At 38.9% G+C, this 20,962-nt stretch overlaps 1 protein-coding gene across 11 annotated transcripts in view; it reads right to left on the reverse strand.

The window, feature by feature from the left end:
• Positions 1-20,201, reverse strand: part of syne1b (spectrin repeat containing, nuclear envelope 1b) — a 97,125-nt gene extending 76,924 nt beyond the window's left edge. For 8 of the 11 annotated variants that reach the window (XM_074691673.1, XM_074691664.1, XM_074691666.1 and 5 more), the window contains exons 1-4: positions 10,541-10,819; positions 6,846-6,907; positions 2,278-2,373; positions 180-263 (exon numbers count right to left, since the gene is read on the reverse strand). In XM_074691673.1, coding sequence (XP_074547774.1) covers positions 180-263; positions 2,278-2,373; positions 6,846-6,907; positions 10,541-10,616 — 318 coding nt within the window. In that variant the 5' untranslated portion in view covers positions 10,617-10,819. Of the gene's footprint in view, positions 1-179; positions 264-2,277; positions 2,374-6,845; positions 6,908-10,540; positions 10,821-18,897; positions 19,184-20,136 lie in introns of those variants that run through there. The other 3 variants (XM_074691672.1, XM_074691671.1, XM_074691663.1) reach the window with 2 other exon arrangements.
• Positions 20,202-20,962: the final 761 nt, after the last annotated feature.

Raw genomic sequence — 20,962 nt, forward strand, 5'->3', positions numbered from 1 at the left:
ATCTGCTGCTCCTGTGAGCGTGGTGTGTTGTTCACACAGCGAGACAAATATCTAATCAGCAGCTTTTTTCACAAGTCCTTCATCATACCCTTGTCTTCTTTCTACAGTTTTTATGTTACATTAATTTCTCCATGTGGCATTGAGAAGGTGAAAAAATGCTCTGGTGACCGCTTGCTTACCTTTCTGCCTTCGAGGAATTTGAGTGCAGTGCCGATGTTTGAAACCCAGTGGATCCTCTTCAGCTGGCGGCCTTGCTCGCGGGGCTTCAGACGGGAGAGACGGAGAGTAAAAATCAAACAAGCTGAGTCATACAAAGCAGAGAAAACCTCCATTTAACCTTTAGAGAACACAGGAAAAAAATAATCATGTTACAGCTAGCTGCACAGAAAGATACTGATACCGGCCACAGAGAATTAGCAGAGCTTTAACTTTATTTATAAATTAACAGATGAGTGCCAAAGCTGATTATTAAGAAAAATTAAAACCTTGCAAAGTCGAACACGCGTTAGAACCGACTCTGATGACAACTGTTAATGACTAATTCCAGCCTGAAATAAAGCAGCAGGGACGAACTCCTGAAAGCATCCAGCAGCCGAGGCACTGACTCATTTTCTAAGCACCAGCTCTACAGACGACATATCAGTTTGTTTCAAGACAGTTCTGATTACTAAATCCCTATCAGAGTGTTTCTCTCTCTGTGAAGCGGGGATGGAGGGAAACAGACAGCCGAGCCAGCAGCTTTTCACAGTGGGGAGGCTCAGATCTGATCATGGCTCTGCAATTTCTGTGCAGTGATCCGACACGTAATGGCACTAACAAAGATTTTCTCCTAACTTGCAAAAGGTTACGTAAGGAGTAAATACAGCAAATGAGGATATGATTCTGCTTCAAATTTTTCTGGTTAGAGTTTGATTTGGTAAAAAGGTTTGTGATGGATCTTAATCAGAGTGTGTCATGCTCGGTATGTTCAGGATGTGAAAGAATAACTCCGAAAGGAATGCAGAGTTTAGTCGACCCTCAATTGACTGTTTTCCATCAACAAACAGAAATTGAACAAAAGTTTAAAGAGGGGGTATTATGTCCTAGTATATTTTACACATGGATATAAAGTAACAATACTGGATGTTTACACAAAATGTGTGCAGATTTTTAAACCACTACATGTACAGTATTTCATAGAAATCTTGAAATCTGTCTGTAAATATAACTTCAATCTTCACAAAATCTTTAAAGAGATATTCAGATAAGGATCTCTCAACTGGGTCCTGACATATTGATGGGATGGGCCTCAAATACCAAGGTCCACCCATAGCTCTGCCCTTAACAGGCATCCAGAGATCTGGCCAATCAGAAGACGAGAGGTTTGTGGAGCAAGGAGCCTTAAAGAGACAGTAGCTGAAACAAAGTTTTTCCAACAGAGCTGGAAATAAGTGCTTTCTAAAACACCAATGTTAGAAGGCAAGTATTCCTTTGAGTTGAAAATCTCATCAAACAGCAGGGTCCTGGAGTGACCTTATAAAGCCTAAAAAACACACTAAACCCCCTCTTTAAGGTTTAAATTGATCAACATCAATCAAACCATAAGTTTTATCATGAGCAAAGAAACATAAATTCTGGAATTAATTGAAACCAGAAGACAAGTAGGGATTCCCCGACCACATTACACTATTTAAAACTCTTTAACAACAGGTGGTGTCACCAGTGGCACAAATTGGTAGGCGGAAGTGAAATTACCACAACTCCTCAACAATTTGGGCCAATGAGAAAATTCAAACAGCTCCTTTACGAAGAAAAGATTAGTTTTTAGGGGATATCTTCAGTATTACGGTACTACATAGGAATACATGTGCAACGATGTACCAATCACAGGCAATAACTGATGCAAGCTGTTGTCATTACTGTAACTCTTCAACTTTATGGGCAAGAGAAAAAATTCAAACAGGTCAGATACTTATGGGATTTTCCTGACATTTATCTGCTAATTCTGCTCCCCGTTCCTTCTCTGCAAGACTCACTGTACAAATTATTCATCAGAAGTACATTTTGCTGAGTCACCCAAAAAAGTTTCAGACTAGCTGCAATCATTACAACAGGTGATCCACTTGTTTTCAAGGTGTGACTGACAAAGTGTAACTAAACAGTCTGATATCATGACTGAACCAGACGTGTGTTAGCAAAGCAGAGAAGCAGAGTAAGCACAGAGGGTGATTCAACAGCACAGATGACAATAATGAGTCAAAGGTTGCAAGCTCAACATAAATCAGATGTAGTACTTACAAGTCTTTGGCCAGACAGAACCTCCAACAAAGCCAGGAGCTTCACCCCATCCTTGATGTCCTCAAAAAGGTCATTAACCTCTAGCGGTGGTTTGTACTGGAGAGACAGAGAGGAAATCAAGCTTTAGCAGAAACCCATCAATAAATAGCGCTCAACATTATAAGAAATGAGTCCAGTTACTCAGAAAAGTAGGAATGTCACACTGGAAGTGCTATAGTGTGACAGGATATTGGTATTCTGACCCATTAGCCGACATGAGGAGAAACCAAATGCTGTTTGTGAGAAACAGGCTTGTTAGCAACAGCTCCAGAGCCTCCCTGCAGCTGAAAAGATGGTGCCTTTCTCTCAGCAGTGGCTCGGTGCCCAGACCTGAGGCGATGGTACACTTTTAACCCGACTTGGATGCCGTCTCCTGACATAATAAGCACATATTTGCAGAACTGTACAATCAGATGAATGACAGCGTTGTAACCTGCAGTGTAATACAAAGATTACTGGATTAGTCGAGGAAACAGATGTGAATTTATTTGCCGGAGAGAAGCTTTGATTAAAAGGAGAGCTCAGCGTGGGGATTGTTGATTTGGCAGCACAGACAGGCCATTTCACAACTCAACATATTCCATGACAGGATGCAGTTGGCTGCCTATTTGGGGCAGAGCAGTGTGAAGAGGCAAGCGTCTGACCTGTTATTCTCTACATGTGCACTCTTTCTTTCTACTGTAGAGAAGAAATCTGCTCAGTTTAGGGCTATTATACTTGAAGTTAAAGTAAAACAGAAAATGACTTCCCAATATGTTGTCATAACTGCAACAGGTACGATTTGGAAGTGATTCCCACCCTGGAAAATTCATTTACTAAGTTAAAAACAGAGTCACATGAGACCTCCCAACTGTGGAAAAAACTGTGAAAATCAGTGGAAAAGTGCTTACTTTACACTATCAGAGGAAACTGACACAAAGGCTGGAGGGAAAGTTTGATGTCAGACGAGCACAGGAAGTTTAAACTGAGATAGCACAAACTTTCAGACATAAAACGGAGCTTCCAATCAGGCCAGTGCTCATTGTATCTTCACACACACAAAGCTATTCCAGTTTTTTATAAGTCTTTTCTGAACTGGCTTTTCTTTGACTAACTGTCCTGTTAAATTAGCTAATCTGCCTCACACAGCAGAGTAAATATGATTGTTCAGGAGCTCCAACATGATGTGGTTTATTCTATGTTAGTCTTATTGGTATGCACAGCAAGTGAGCTCGAGTTGAGTGTGTGAATAATGAAGAATAGACCCACAGAGTGTCTCAGGGCTGGCCCACCACATAACTCAGATTCTTTTCAAGTTTTGGAAGCCACTCTTAGAACTAATGCGGGCAGATCAGGCTCAACAAAAGAGCCCTCTGAACTGAGTCTGTTTGCCAGGTTACAGACTCTGCTGTGTCACCAGCCAGCACAATCAGAGCTCGGAGCTGGGGTTGAATTTCAAACAGTTTGACAGGATTGTGTCTGATATTATAAAATTAGAAGGTTTTCCTACAAATTACTGAATGTTTGGTCCCTTTCAGTAACAAACAAAGAGTGCGATCCAGGCCTGCTCCTGAGACATTATTTTTGATGATTTTGCACAATACAAAGAAAGATTGGATAATCAATGATACCAAGTTTTAATTGATTGTCACCAGCACTTTAGTCTTACTTTAATGTTATACTCCCTTTCAGCAGACTGTCTGCTACAATTTGCTGTTAGTTGCAGGTTTGTACGATAATTTTTTACCTGACAGTGTTGAAAATTATGATGACCCAGTACATATTTCATATTCCAGATCTTAGTATCCAGAATTTTGCCAGGATCTGGATCATACTTTTACATCTGTCAGAAATTATTGTGACCTTGTCTTGTGTTGTTTTGCAAAGCAATCCGACCATTTATTGTGGAGTTCTATACACATATGGTGAAAACAGCCCAATCTCACAATGATAAAGAATCCTTTAAAAAGGTCCTGGATCCACACGGTGATCCGGATCACCTCCAAAATTTAATCACTTCTTCCTTATCCCATTTTGAACATTTCCTGAACATTTAATCAAGATCTTTTTATTATTTTTTGAGTTATGTTGTTCATAGGCAAACAGACAAAATACTTTGTCACATCACAAGTAAGATGTTTTCAATGAATCAAAATTGTACCACATCATAATTTATGATTTCAATTTAGTGTTTAAATGTTGTTCAAAGAATCTTTATTTGTATCACAATGAAATTATCAATCAGATGTCTTGTTTGATTTTTGGGCTTAAATGATTCTAACGGGAGAACAGGAAAGTGGGCAGACTTGAAAATGGAAAAGAGAGGGGAAGTTGGAGGTTGAAATTAAACCCACACTGCCTGCTTTGAGGGCTACAGCCTTTGCTCATGGGGTAAATGATTTACCATACCATACCAACTTTATTTATAAAGCACTTTTAAAAACAACCACAGCTGTAAACAAAGTGCTGTACAGGTAGATAAGAATAAAATGATAGAAACAGATAAGAAAAACAGACATATTAAAAAACATACTAAAAACAAGTAAAATAAAAAGCAAATAAATGGGAATAAGACACAGCAAAGAAACTAAGTCTCGCTAAGGTTAAAAGACAAAGTATAAAAAAGGGTTTTGAGAATCTTTTTAAAAGTGGACAGTGTAACTACTGGGCCAAACCAAGCAGCAAACTGTGGTCTAAAAAGCAAAGCTAAACTGCATTTTTTTATGGCAAAGACAAACATTTTTAACAGTTTGAGTCTAAATAGCTAACTTCTCTATCCTGTACACACTGCACTGAGTTTTACAACTGTGTATTTCCAAAATTACACGAGATACAATTTTTGTTCTTTTTTTGTTTTGTTTCTTTTCTGACTTGACTGGCAGGCAAACACCCTGTAGCTGTTGGTGAAGAGGCTAAAGGCCTTCCTCTTTGCTTCATCCAAACTCAAACTGCCATAACAATAAACTGAAACCTTATTAACTTATTTGATTATATAATTGACATGTTTTTTGAGCCATTATCAAACTTCTGTAATTCCACTTTCTAGATATCATTTTTGAGTTCATATAGCTTACTCTTATAGTCAGCCCTGTGACTGACTGAAAACCAGTCCAGGGTGTACCCCACCTCTTGCCCTAAGACGGCTATGATAGGCTCCAGCCACCTGTGACCCTGAACAGGATAAGCGTTATAGATAATGGATGGATGAATGTACTGTTATACCAAACTTTTATTTTAGAATAAATATCTTTGGGTTGTAGAAAAGTGAGGATCATTCATGGAGGATGAAGTCTTCATATCGCTTAAGTTCAGCTGTGGCTCAGTGGTGGAGTGTTGTTCCTCATTTAGAGGGTTGGAGGTTAATTACCAGATCCAAGTGTCTGCTTACAAGAGTATCCTTGGGCAAGACACTTAACCCCAAACTGCTCCTTCATCGGCTGTGCCCACAAAGTGTGAATGTGGTGTGAATGGGTTAATGTTAAATGTAATGTACAATCACTTTGAGCAGATAGCACTTTTTAAACACAGTCCACTTTAGACTATTGGCTATTTTCTAATGTATCACAGCTCAAAAACTATTTAAGTAATTGAATCTCTGATGTTTATGTTAATCAATAATTAAAGCGACATCACTTCAGCCCTGGTAAATATAGTTTGTTAATTAAGGGTCACAGTGGGTCGTACTGCAGCGTGTGAGCATGTGTTAATGCTGTGTGCTCAGCTCCTTCTTATTTACATGCACGAGCGTTAGAAGTAGACAACTGCCTGCAGGGATTTGTCCTCACCCTCTCGCGCTCCATCTGCACACCTCATCGTCGTCCCTGGCAGAGCTGTCCACAAATGCACACTCTCACACAAAAAAACAAAACACCCACACACGCGTCCAGTGCCCACATACTCACACACAGAGTACACTCGAGCACCTCAAACCCACAGCACACACTAGTTTCTGAAAAGCTCCACCATCCCTCCATAGAAACACATAACAGGAGCTTCTCTATATCCAAACGCTGTGCACTGTAAAGACGCCTCTTTTCTCTGTCATGTCTGTGCTCTCTGTCAGGGAAAGCAGCATGACCTTTCCAGAGCTTCTCCTCTCAGGAAAACAGGCGACAAGTCGTTGGTAAACTGCAGAGGGTGTGTTCCTTCTCCATCATTACATCCAGCAAACTGTTATCATATACAAACCCTCTTCAAATGAATATGATTGAACAAGGTAAATGGTGCCATTACTTTCACTTAACTGGATAAATTCAATTATGCTGTGTAGTGTTATCAGGGGACATTACTGTTGCATGGCATGGCTCATCATCTAGTTACTTCCCTCTGCATGTTGGGATGATGGGTCAGTACCCTGAAGTACCACTAACCATGATGAAGCTGCATAATCATGCCCCGCAATAATAAAACAGCCGACGTGTCTCACAGCTTCTAGCCCACTTGTGATGTGATTGCTTTGACAATCAGCGTTGATGCGAGCTTGTAAAATCTTCAGCTGCTGTCGAGTGATATACACATGTAACGTGTGAGAAGTGGAGATTCAAACTCACCTTGGCTAAATGAGAGTTGATCCATTTTGTGAAAGTTCTCTTCTGCACTGCCTCTTGCTCATCTGAAAATCAAAAGCACACAAAAATAAATGAAAACATGTTGGAGGCCACAAGATTTTAAGCTTATATAACACATAAAAGACTCCATTTCCCATGAGAACTATCACCTACTGTCATGAGGACATGACTCTTGCCGTGGTATGTATTTGTTTTGGCGAGTAGATCTTCTATTTAACACTACTTTTTTAAATGCAAGACATTTGTTTTTAGTTATTTTTACGTGGCACCATTACTTAGAACATGACAAGTAAACTTTGTAAACTCAGTATTTAGAGTAGTTTAGTTTCCAGAGGTGAGCACACTATCTGTTTGGTGTTACCTACAGCCCGGTGATCTGAGACGCATCTGTAACTTATAATGTTTGTGAATCCTGGTTATGTCCTCCTACCTGTGCTCATCTACCACCTCCAACCTCACCAAGCAGAGCTAAAGTAACCTCGCTTTTCATTTTACTGATAGACTCTCAAGTTTGAACAGACCACTGCAGAATAACTGCTGACTGTGGGTTGGAATGAACATTAGCACAAACAGCTTAGCCCGTGTTTTAGCCTTTAACCTGTGTTCTATCACTCTCCTGTCTTATTCTCGTCTATTTTTCTTTCTGACAGTTCAGCTCCAGTTTTCTTCATTACTACAAAATAAATCCAAGAAATCCTTCTCTTTAAGAAAAAAGGACAGGTCATGCTTCTCACTTCTAAACTTTGCCTGCTAACATAGTGTCATCACAGAGACTTTTCTGTTTGTGTTCAACCCAACCACAGATACTGAGAAATGTCATTTAGAACCACCTAATTTTGGCACTGGTAATCTCATTTTAAATTTACTATGACGAGGATCTGTTTTGATTGCACTCCCACACCACCTTCTGGCCTGGAGTCTCCGCACACTGTCATAAACAAATTTTATCGAGGCATGTGTTTGTTTTGGAATTAAATGGAGATTGGATCAAAACAAATTTTCCTTTTAAGAGACAACTTTTTTCTGGATACAACGCGCTGAGGTAAGGTATTGATCAGTGCAGTTACACTACAGTTTGAAACCAGCAAACGTTGTAGCAGCCAGCTTAATGTTAGCAACATTGTCAGCCTGGTGCTCAGGTGAATCTGTGGGCTAACATGACAACAATTAAACACTGTCAGTTTGTAAGTAGTTAAGTAGCTGTTTGTATTCAGCACAGCTGGCAACCCGGTGCACCAAGACATGTCCCTAATGTGTAACGTTAGGCTAATTAGCCTTTAGCTCGGGCTGTATCACTCTCCCCTTTAACTTTCTTCTACTCTTCTGTCCTTTTTCTGTCTGACAGTTAGGCTCCTGTGTTCACCATCACTACAAAATCAGTCACAGAAATAATTCTTCACAGAGAAAAACACAGACCTCTGTGTTTGATCTCTTCTTGCAACTAGAACTCATCAGCTGGCGTGGCGTTCTCATAGAGACCGAGACGTGCCGTAAATCAAACCGGTCCGGCTTGACTTGAACTGGAAGCTAATAAGTAGCATTAACCTGTAACCAGCAATATTCGCTATGATAATCTCATGTTAAAGTGTAGATTACGATCAGGCATAAATCTAGAAGGGAGACTTTTTCAAGATCACTTTCAAACTCCTCACAGCCCCTTTAAATTATGGATTATGAACAGGAGAATATGTAAAAGTGAGATAATTTCAAAATCACTTATAAAGTCCTCACAGTTCCTTTAACCCTATAGAGTCGAGCATAGCACCTGGTTGGCATATTAAGTTTCAGTTAGCAGTCGATTTGAAATCAGATAAGAAAGATTGATTGTTCTTTTGGCATATAAAACCTGGAGGAGTTGACTTTCATAATGTGTTTTCATCACAACCCAAAGTGCTGTTACCTTCCTCTAATGTGTTTGCATAAATCAAGTATAAAGCATAACAACAAAAACCTTATGATCCAGACTACAGTTGTTCACATTGCTTTATACGCTGAGTACCTGCCATCACATTTTTTACATTTTTATTTTTGAGGGATACAGCCATGACATATCTGTCTCCAGAAAAATATGTCTTACATTTTAATTATCTCAGCCAATGAGGTTGCTTTTTTGGGAGAGTTTGACTGTTATTCTGTGAACACCATAACTCAAAAACTAACAAACGAATCTTGATAAAATATTTGAAATGGGATAAGGAAGAAGTGATAACATTTTGAAGGTGATCTGGATTAGGAATTTTTTTAAGGATTCTTTATCATTGTGATATAGAGCCGTTTTCACCATATGTGTATATAACTCCACCATAAATGGTTGGATTGCTTTGCAAAACAATACAAGACAAGGTCACAATAATTTCTGACAGATGTAAAAGTATGTTCCAGATCCTGGCAATATTCTGGATACTAAGATCCAGAATATGAAATATGTACTGGGTCATCATAATTTTCAACACTGTCAGGAAACAAATTATCGTACAAACCTGCAACTAACACCAAATTGTAGCTGAAAGTCTGCTGAAAGGGAGTATAACATTAAAGTAGGACTAAAGTGTTGTGTGAGTGTGCTTTTCTGGTTAAAGTTTGGGATAAAAGGGTTGTATCAATGTGTAGCAAAGGTTTTATGCAAAGTATGGCACTACAGGGTGCAAAAATGTAAAGACATCCTCACAATATTCACAGGAAAATCAAACAAATATACTGGAATGCAGTGGGACCTGACGCTTTGGGTACACAGACTCGGTATCCCAAGACAGGGCCGGCTAATTGATCCCTATTGCAGATATGTTTGGATTTATAGCAACCACACCAACATGAAACACATCAAATATTAATCTCTTAGCTTTGAAGCGACTTCTCGATTCAAGAGCCTCACTTTATCCGACCTAGTACCACATTTTTCCGCACTGCTTCTGTGGCACTGAGCAGCATCACAGCAGCCCTGCAACAAGCATGTCACAAAGTATGACTTCTCTTAAGATTAGATGTTGCAATAGGAGTAACACAAGCCTGCTCGGGCTAGCATTATAGATTCTCCTGAAGAGGGCTTTCAGAAAGAGGTCATATGAGGAGATTAGAGAACAAGTGGATAGAGACTTTCTGCCTACACATGCTGCAATCCATCGCTGGGCTCAGTATTAACATGTGTGATTGTTTGGGTGAGCCCCGGCCTCTTTTGTGGTCAGTTTAATATATTCAGACACGCTGCTTCATGCATTATGCAACATGTATAACAAAACAATTGATTTCTTTGCCATAGTGGTGCCGTTGTTGCGTCGTGGACTGATTTCTAACACCCTGTCACGCATGCCGGCAGAATAGTGCTGCACACTGCACACACACACACACAGAGTGGCCATTTTTAAACACCCACCCTTTGAGATATAGACAGTGGTCACGTGTTTGAGGAAGCAGTGCGAACACTATACAGAAAGCAAAGACGTGATGCTAACCTACAGGCAAATGCTTCATCACTGGTGCACAGGGGATGCCCACTGAAGCATAGCACACACACACACAGATGCAGCACACATACAGCTGTGTGTGCGCTGTGTGTACTGTAACTAGTTCATGTAGCAGGGATTCACCTACAAACATATGTTTTTTTTTCTATTTATATCCCAGATTAGCTACATATGTGCACACAGATGAGAGATGAAGGCTGCTGCTGCCCTACTTACCACGGAGATACTGAAAAAATCCAGTCACCAGATTTAAAGAAGTCTTTCTGACAGATACATCCTTAATGTGAGCCATCCTACAACCCACTCTCCGGCTCTTTCCTTTTGCCTTTCATGAGTTCCAGGGTGCATAAATGTATGCGTGAAGATAAGATCCAGAGTGGAAAAACAAGCATCAGAATCACACAGTTGTCCTTTCACCCCCCTGTCTCTCCAGCAGGAAGCAAAACAGATCTGGCTGCCTGGTTTTCCCCCGGTGGAAGCAAAAGAGCTGCTGGAGGCTGGGATGAAAACGTCCCCTCCTCCCTGACACACTCTCACACACACAGGCACGCACGCATGCACACACGCACACACGCACACACACACAGATGGCAGAGGAGAAACCCCTAGCAGACAGGGTCATTTACAATCCCATCCTTCCATCTTCCTGTGCTTTTTTCATTATCCAGAGGAGCCATGCCTGTTTGGATGTGCACAGCCCCCGCTGCACTGCCTCGCTGTATCATCGTACCGTCTGAGGCTGGAGAGGGATCAGTGAGAGGCACGGCTCCACCAATCAGCACGCAGGAGGCGGTGATGTCACAGCTCAGGCTGCCTGCATTATCCAGATTCATATGTGGTGGGCAGGGGCAGGGGGTTGTGTGTGCCTCTCAGATTTGACTAATCTCAAACAAGACTGACACATTTCCAAAAGGGAAACAATTTCTGAAACAAAAATATACATTTCAGTTTCAAAATGTGAGAAATATTCTTTAACAATCTGGCTGTTTAATCAGTTTTGAATCCCCATGGACTCATTGATTAAAGAGGCAAACACAAGATTAAAAGACCGTTGCACCAAACTCACCATGGTGCAACAAATCTGAATAATTAATGCCAAGGCTGGTGAAAGACATCTACCACCTGCTCCCCTCTCACTGTGACGACAAAGGCAGACACACCCACTCCGGGATTCCCACTGCACATACAGAATCATGAAAAAAGCACACCTCCTTTTGTCCTGTAGGTCTTAGAAGACCCACTCCAGCCTTGACTATTTCTTTTTCCATACACACCTCTGAAAACAGGATAGTGAACAAGAATGGTCCCGTACTTTACAGTCTATCATCTCCTGCAGAAAATTCCCTTTATTCTTCTAAGACCACCAGCAAACTAAAAGCTTCTCTGATAGACTATAAATAGGCCTGAGCTTGTGTTTCTATTATTACTGCTCCACAGACCGCTGGTGGAGCTGGCCCAGAAAAGCTACTTGGGTGAAAATGGATTTTTTTTCCCTTCTTCTTACATCAAAACAGCTAAAGGTTAGAAGTAGCAGCATTAAAAACATGTTGACAGCTGCCTGCACACAGAACAAAAGAGCTTTGGAAGATACTACGACTGGTGCTCACGTTCTTTTTATGAGTGGCTAAATCCAAAACAAAAGCAAAAGGTCGGGGTTGGTGACATTTCAGTGAGGACAAGTTAAGATTAAACACATTACCCTAGCTAAGAGTTGTTCACTGTTTTCCGGTTTGTGCATAATATTTTGCAGGAACAGTCTGCCCTAGAAATAGTGCTGATGCCTCATGGCACAAGTGGAGGGTAAAAGGTCAGCAAAAGAAAAAAAAACACCCAGTGCATTGTCAACGCAGGAAAACTCCCTTTCTGCAGAGGAGGTTCCTTGTTTTTGTTTTCATCAAATATAATAACTGAAGCTGTATATTGTTTGAAGGTTTGATAAGTAAGGAGTACGCCGGATTTTGGTGGTTGGCTGGTTTTTCCCACAGAGTATACCAAAATAAATCCTGACCAAAGGTGCTCCATGTTACTCCGTTCTCTCTGAGCAACACAGAGGGACTAATGCATGCTTTTGTAACCAGCAGGCTACACATGTAATGCTCTCCTTTCTAGTCTTCCTAAGAATACAGCTACAATATTAGCTGCAATTACTTCAAAATGCAGACAGATTTTAGTTTATGAATCAGGAAAACCTCTCAGATCTTCAAGCTCCCCTCTTCCAGCTGTTCCACAGAGGAGAACTAAAACTTTGGGAGAAGCTGCTTCAGCCATGATGCTCCAAAACTATGAAACAGCCTGCTGAAGGATCTAAGACAAGTTACAAACATTAGCAATTTTAAAAATAAGCTAGAGACCTTTCTATTTAGTTTGGCTTTTTTATGGGGTTTATTTCATACTTTTAATGTTCTTTATTTAATTTATTTTTTATTGTTTAATTTCTTTCATTATCTCAGTAACTTGGTATTTTTATTTGTCTTTAACTTTTATTTCAACCATTTTTATTACTTTATTTCATTTTATTTATTTGAACAGCTTACAATCTTATTTCATTTATTATTCCAGTTTATTTTTTACTTAAAGGTGAGCATTAGCCCCTACTGTAAAATCTTTATTTTGAGTATGTTTTTGCCATGATCCTTTTTTATATGTCTTGTTTATTTTATGATTTATTTTTTATTTTAATCACTGTAAAGCACTTTGAACTGCATTTATCTGCATGAAAGGTGCTATGTAAATAAAAGTTTATTGATTGATTGATGACGGCATTTCCCATGAGCACCATCACCCACTGTTGCAAAAGATGTGGCTCTTGCTAAAGTAAGCCTTTGTTTTGGAAGCAAATGCATGAAAAACAAAGCTGTTGATACTCTGCCATCTCAGTAAATGACTGAAAAGAGTAAACATAACATAAGCATTGCTACTCCCAACTTTAAACCATATTCATGGACATTTTTCTCGATTACCTTGAAAAACTCTGGTTTCAAAGTTTCTTCTTCATGATAAAATGAATAAACAGATCTGCATCTATGCTAATATGGCAGCCATGAGTACAAAACATTATGTAAAACGAAAAATTAATGATGACAGAGAAACAAATAGATGAGTTCTAAACATAGCAACTTCCAGGTAAGTGCTGAGAATCGACTTTTTACTTTAGAGGCTCTAAAGTGGGATCAGTACAGGAGGAACACTATATCAAACCCAGTTATAAACTCATCACAGTGTCTTGGAAGAACAACATAAAGCTTGTTAATAAGCGCTTTAAGTTTCCCTAATGTTCCAGCTGCTCAGTCTCAAACCCAGTCAGTTGTAATGGAACTGTCCAGAGTCCTGAAGTGAACATGTACAGTATGTGCTGTTTACTTTGTGGAGGAAGATGAACATATGTAGGTCAGGCCTGCATATAATCAAGCTCTGACAAGCATGAAGCCCTTATGTAAAACAGCTCCCCATCACTGACTCATTACGTCCCAGTCAACTGACTTAATTAAGCCTGATGTAGCACTGCTAGCTGAGTGGCAATTAAAGGTGGAAAGCCCAGCAACAAACACCACGCCACAGCACACAGAGCATCAAACCACTAAAGCCTCTGCCATTCACGTTAGTAATGGAGTACTTAAGGTGATCGTAGGACAGATGATACCTTTGGCAATATTGCACTCGAGGTACTTGGCTTCACAGGCCTGTGTGGGTCACATGGGAGCACTGTAAAAGCCCACTCACTATGTTGTTGTTCCTCTTAGTCAAAAGCAGCTCTACTTAAGCTCTGACAGCCAATCAGGCGTGATTCTGGAGCGGTCCATTCAGATCTCTTTGACAGTGATAATTTATCACCTTCAGAGTGGTTCCCTGCCCTTCAAAACAAAACTTAAATCTACTGATTGAAAACAAAGACATAAGAAACATAAAAGCAGCATTTTGACAGCTCAAGATCTCAAATCAGCTTTAAATAGCTTGGCTTAGTGTAAAGTGGAAATAAGACTCTTTCTCCTCATGAGATCGTATCAGTGTCTGTCCCTGGCAGCTGTTGCTGACACTGTAGAGTAGAAGCATCTCTTACAGCTGACTACATGCATGCTTCTCTTTCTCTAACTGGTGATGTAACTACACTAACCTCTTGTTTGAAAATAGCTTTCTAACAATGGATGGCTGGACCTCAGTGGTTGGCTGGGATCTTTTAAAAGCCTGAACTTTGCGCTCTAGTAAGTAATATAAGTAGGGTAAACAAGTATTATAATAATAATAATAATAATTAAAGAAATAATAATAAATTAATAATTATTATTCAAATTATTTTTAATAATTATATTATTAAATCATATTAAATATATTATATTAAATTTGATTACAATATAATACTATATAATATATTATACTAAATTAAATTATAATAATTCAATAATAAATAAAATTTTAATAATAATTACTAAAATTATTAATAAATATAACATATTATAATTATATATTATTATATTATCATAGTTTCTTAAGTCATGATATAATATTACTAAAAATATCTGCGGACTGAAGGGTGCTCCTTAAAGACCAATGATTTTTAGAAATTATAAAGTTGCGATTACAGTTGATTAAAATGAATGCTGATATGCTAATTTAAAAAGAAAAGTAAGCATCCATCCCGTTGTATTTATTAAAAAAAAAAAAAAACTGCTCCCGTTGTATTCATTAAAGAAGAAAAAAAAGTGCTCCAAAATAAACAACCAATCATGATAAGCTTGAATTTAACGAGCCGATCACCACAACTTGGTTTCTACATGACATCTTCGCAGCCCCCTCTTGTCTTTTCTTCTCTTCTCTGTGGTGATGAGGGGACTGCAGCTGTGCAGCACACACCAGTGGCTTCTTTTAAACATTTTTTTGGCAATGTATAATAATCAGCTGACAGTTTTCTGTCCTCTGACTAGCTGAGTAGAACAGACAATTTGCATAACAACAGCTTTAGTGCGTCATTGTTATTTAGTGGTTTGGTGGGCTTTGCAGAGTGACAAAGGAGGAAAAGGTAGAGACTTTACACTGATCTGTATAATAAAAAATAATATGATAATAGGCAAAATACACTAAACACAGGCAAAACCTAATCTAATCTAACATAATCTCAAAGTTGGCCAAAAGAAAATCCAGAATCTCCAAAAACCACTAATTTAGGTAAAAAATGACAGTATTACAGAAGTATAGTTAAATAGCCAAAAAATACAGTGTTTGTAACACAATAATTGAGCCTTGGGATGTGACACTGTATAAAGAGGTTTGGAAACAAAGACCAGTCTGAGCTGGAGTTGTGTTCCTAACTATTATTAAAACTTAGAGCTGGTTAATCTTTTAATTGATAAATAAACATAAAAAGACTTTGTATGAAGGTTCAGAAATCAGAAGCTGTAAGTGACATCATAATGTTTAGCTAATACATGCTGACAGCGCTACATTCAGTGATAAGAAAGTAATTGCTAGCCAAAGAAGTCTTCTGCAAGGCACAACTTTGGGCTCATTTTGTGACGACAAAGCTGTGTGAAAATAAACTCGTACAAGCTTTGTGTAACTTTTTGTCATTAGAAGCTAGAACAAAACTTTTGAGGCAATGGTTGAAAATTGCTAAAATAGGGGTTGTAATGGAGCAATCCAAAAGAAATTTGTTGGTCCTTAATAAGATAAAATAAAATAAAATAAAATAAAATAAAATAAAATAAATTGAATTGAATTAAATTACATTAAGAAAAAATACTTTCTACATTAACAGTCATGTATCTGTCAGTCTGTGACATAAGTCCTGATTGCAGAGAATCAGAAGTCACAACAAACCCTGCACAGCCATATTTTATCACTTCCGGTTTGACACACAGCTTTAGCTCAAAGGAAACCCACAAGAAAACCACAAGAGCCCTGGCATAATGAGAGGAACAAGCTTGTCTTGCAGACACCACCAGGCAGCTAACACACATCAAATGTACCCTGAGGGCATCTAAGGCTGCGGGGTGTTGCTACACGCGTCAGTTTTACAGCACTGGAACCAGAAAGACAAATACTACTTTGATATGATAACAGCAACTACAAGCTAGTGTTTTCATGATCAAGTCTCCAGGACACTGCTTCTGCAAACTCTCCACGGTCAAAACTAGAGAGTTGAAAAGTGTGTTTTCACAACATTGCATGTGTCCATAATTCATCCCCCTTCAGGGTCTGCTGGTCATGTAAAAGCGAGTCTGAAGTCTCTCTGCAGGATGTCTTTAAGACAGGAAGCTAAACCAGCTTCTACAGAGCACCAATAACGACTGGCACAGTAATGTCTTCCAGATGTGACATGACACCAGATTTCACTTCCTGACATGAAACGAGCGACAGTGGCTGGCACTTGGTTTCTCACATCAGGCCATTTTTGCACAGTCTGTGGAAACTCATGCACACATTAATACAGGTGGGTCCCAAAGGAGCCTTCAAATATAACTTCTTTTCTGATCTTTGTCTTATTTATCCTAACAAAATATGTTTGATCATGTTTTGGCCACAGATTAGAGGACGCTGTAATGAAATGTACTATGTTTTTCAAGTCCTCTACAGTTGTGTATAACAAGGAGAAGGCAGGGAGAATAAGAAGAGCACTTAAAATACTACAAAGCACTAAATGAAAGAAATATTTACCCAACTGCAAAAGAAGTTAAAGGAAGCTAACAAAAAATGTAAAATGCTGAAAATGTGAAAATCAAAACAAGTTAAAGGAATGTCTTCTGGAAAAGATTGGACCAAAATGCAGAGAAAATGAAAGCTAATCAACGACAATATTGAACAATATTTTTTTTTCTTCTATTTGTTTTGTTTCACTATGAAGAAGAGGACTACATTGGGATTATGGGGGTGGAAATGTTTCTCTGACTTCCTTTTAAGCATCTTTCTAATTTTCTGAAAATAAAAAGTGTTGAAACATTAAAGTATATAGGTGTATTTTTTTTTTTTTATTGTGTTTTCGATTTTCTTGTCTGCATTTCTAGCTTGAATTATAAAATAGTGGTTGCAAAAGATACATTGACGACTTATACAGACTTAGATCCTTATGGAGACTTTAAAACAAGCTCAAAATCTTAACTTACTTTAAACTTGGGACAATGGTCTTTTTCTTTATTGGTTCTTTGTTTGCTTCAATCACTTAATCTGAACAGAATCTAAAAGATAGACACCCAACTGTATATTCAGGGGACACTTCAGTGCCTTATTTCACGTAAAGTCTGATCCACGTCAGGATGTCGAAACATCACACCCAAATGGCAGGTGTTTGAAATCATGACGCGTTTCATGCCCCGTTGTGTATTGATAATGAGATGGAAATAGCTTTGCAATGCACAGGAAACAAGTGTCTCCAGAGCACAAACTGGGCAACACTGGCACAACCACAGACGAATGTTTCGTAACAATCACTATGGTAACAAGCCAAAAGTGAAACTCTGTATATCTAGAAATACATCTAAAATGAGACGGAGCAGATGCCAGAAGCCTTGTGTAGTGATGGTAGTAGCCTAACGCCCTTGTAACAAAAGGGGGATACCGACAAAGAGAGACTCCTGCTATCGATCTATTCTCTTACCAAGGGCAGAAGGGGTGTCAGGTTTTAGTCTCGTTCTGAGCTTTGTCTGTGCGTTCATGAAGCCACAGTTGGTGTGAAGCCAGTATCTCATGTCAAGACTCAGACAAGACGAGATGCTGCAGACGATCATTGGCTGGCTTTACAAAGAGACAGTCAAATCAAGGAGCTAACTCTTTACACAAGACTTGAATAAAAGTTGCATTTCTCAGAAGTTATCAATCATAGATCAGCCTGTTCCTGGAAGAAAAGTTAGAAATGTCATGTCGATTAAGTCCTCTGTCCTGACAACAAGTCATCTTGATACATTTATGAGACAGATGGGAAGATAAACTATTTCAAGCTGACATGAATTTACAAAATAAAGCAAATCACATTCCTCTGAATAACTTAATTCTAAGCCTATCAAGGCTGACAACATTAAAGTCTATTTTTTTCTTTATTTGGTCACAAGAAAGACAAGAAGGAGCACTCGTTTTCTCATTACCTCAAACAAGAGTATGTAACATTGGAAAGAAATCAAAGGCATCATGTGCAAATTAAGTTGAATTTGGAAAAAAATTCAAAAACATTATTTTTATGATGCTTCAAGTTGCCAGGAACAGACAAATGGTTTTCTTATAGACATCTTTGACCATGTGACTCCTCTGCATTCTGCGACTATTTCCTTCTTTACTATTAAAACAGAGGCAGACCATTAACTTGCAGTACCTCAGTTTTTATCATACTTGTAATGATGGTTATAGTTTAATTTTAAAGATGTTTTTCAACTAAATGCTTCAACTGTCTCCACCGGGTAAGTCTGTCAGTGGGAGTGTGTGTATGCATGTGTGTGTGTGTGTGTGAGCAGCATCCTGCTTTGCAGAAGCTAGCAAACTTTGTATGGGCACACAGCCCAGGCATTGAATCAGCACAATATTTCAGTGCAGCAGCGCAGGAGGAGGGAATGTTTTGTCCCGTAAACCAGCTGAGTAAAAAAAGTGACACTTACCCTGCAGTTTTTGCATCACATTTGCAATGTCCGTGGACGTTCGACCTAAGTGCCTTGGAGAGGCCATGTCGTCCCGTCGCAACAGTATGACAAGGTGGGTCACTGATGCTGAGAGCAGAGGATCCTTCACAACTGTCCTGAGTGGGACATCCCCTCTGCCCCTCCCTCTCCGTTTCTCTTCTTCTCTTTCTAATTTCACTGCAGGACCAGGTCCAATTGAATCTCAGGTTTCATGCAGGGGCCAGCAGGTTTACCGTCCAATAGAAGCAGGTCTTCCATTCATTGTCTGCAAAAGATGAGAGTGTCAAGGTTTCAGCTGAGGCCACACCTATTGACAGGAAGTGTGTACTACACTGGATGCTCACTGTTCTACCAACATGTTAGAGGTTTAAAGTCCTATATGAAACATTATTTTGTTCCATTAAAACCAGAATTGAAAACTGGAAACATAAAAAGAAGTCTCAATAAAGTCATGAATTTGGCATATCACTGAATGTAGATCATAATTCAAAAGTGTGTTTAAATATTTCTGTACTCCATTCATATTTTCTTTCTGTTATCATATGTTGTACTTGATTAAAGGTTTGTGATCTATCATGCAACTACTACATTTTACTTAATTCTGCATAATTCTATTTTCCTTGTACAATACTCTAAAGTAAATTTTGCTTTAAAGAAGTTTTCAGTGCCATTAAAAAAATAACCAAGTCTGGGGACCAAGATATTTAGAAATCACAAGATACTAAGTCATATTTATAAGATGACTTAAAATGTCATAATTACGATTTGTATCTCGGAATTATAACTTGCTATCTCATTATTATGACATTTTTTTACTGGCGGAAGTGGGGTTCCTTACAAAGGGGAAGTCATGTTTCGTGTTTAAAAAAATAGTCGAAACAGGTGTCTGTACTCAACCGTTAATTTCATACATGCTAGTTATGGGCACAGCCTACTATACCATCGCGAATTTAACTACTGTACCTCCCCAGACAAAGCTAAGAAGGTAAATATCTGTTAGAGATAGGGTTAGGTTAGTTATCTGAATGGAGAGATGCAACCTAAAGCGACAGCTCATCCCGTGGAAGTTGCTCAAACTCAACAAACTCATCAAGCTTGAAAGCCTGTCAATGAAAGTTAGCGCTGACGTAACCAGGAGCCCAACAACTAATAACTAACAACTGCAATTTTTTTTAAAACTCATTAAAATCACAAGTTACTTCTGGCTTTTTATCTTACCACGTTCAGGACTGCAGAGCATGACAACTTAACAGAGGAAGTGTCTCCAACTCGGTGTGCGTGTTTCCTTGTTGCCAATGGTAACGGCGTAAATGAAACATGGTGGCGTAAAGTGAAGTTTGTGGTAACCGCAAAAAGCTGTAAAAGTACAGCGAAAATCTGCTTGAAAATTAGAGAAAGAAGGGGCAGCAAGTGTGTGGTCTCATTCCTCATTTTGGGGACAAAGGGGTTCATTATTCGGTCGAATAGGGAGGAATTCCGGGTGTGCTGTCTGGGTTTGTTTATGGCACCCTGGAGTGACCCCATACTGACCCCTGTACTACTATTAGGCTACTCTCTGTCACGTTATGTCATAAAATAGAAGTGAACTGAAAGAGACTGTCACTCAAAAGAAATCAAAGCCTTATATGATCACGTTTACTAAATTAAAACACATTTAATAATGCTTTATTTATCGAGATTTTGGTTATCACGTGGTGGAAAATCCCCTAAAGCAGCACACTTCCTCTGTTTCTCACTCTTGTCACTCTTAAATTAATTAGGAAGAGCCCTTTATATGAGGGAGAGAAAGGGCTGCATACCATCTGGACTACAATCCAGTTAGGTTATTAATAAAAAGGTCACATGACCCCCTAATGTACTTTTGATTGTGAGATGGTTTTTAAAAGGTCAGGAGTTTCTTATTTGTACAATTTGATTTAAAAAACTGCATGGCAATCAAGAAACCTGAGAGAGCTGGAAAATTATTTTTGTCTCAAACTGTGCTCAATTATTGACTTAACTACTTTATTTACTTTTTACCATCATGGCCTCAAATAAAAAAGTT

Source organism: Halichoeres trimaculatus, unplaced genomic scaffold (assembly GCF_033239565.1).
Source record: "Halichoeres trimaculatus isolate MK-OKI-2021-1 unplaced genomic scaffold, fHalTri1.1 fHalTri1_scaffold_17, whole genome shotgun sequence".
In the NCBI taxonomy this organism is placed as follows: Eukaryota; Metazoa; Chordata; class Actinopteri; order Labriformes; family Labridae; genus Halichoeres; species Halichoeres trimaculatus.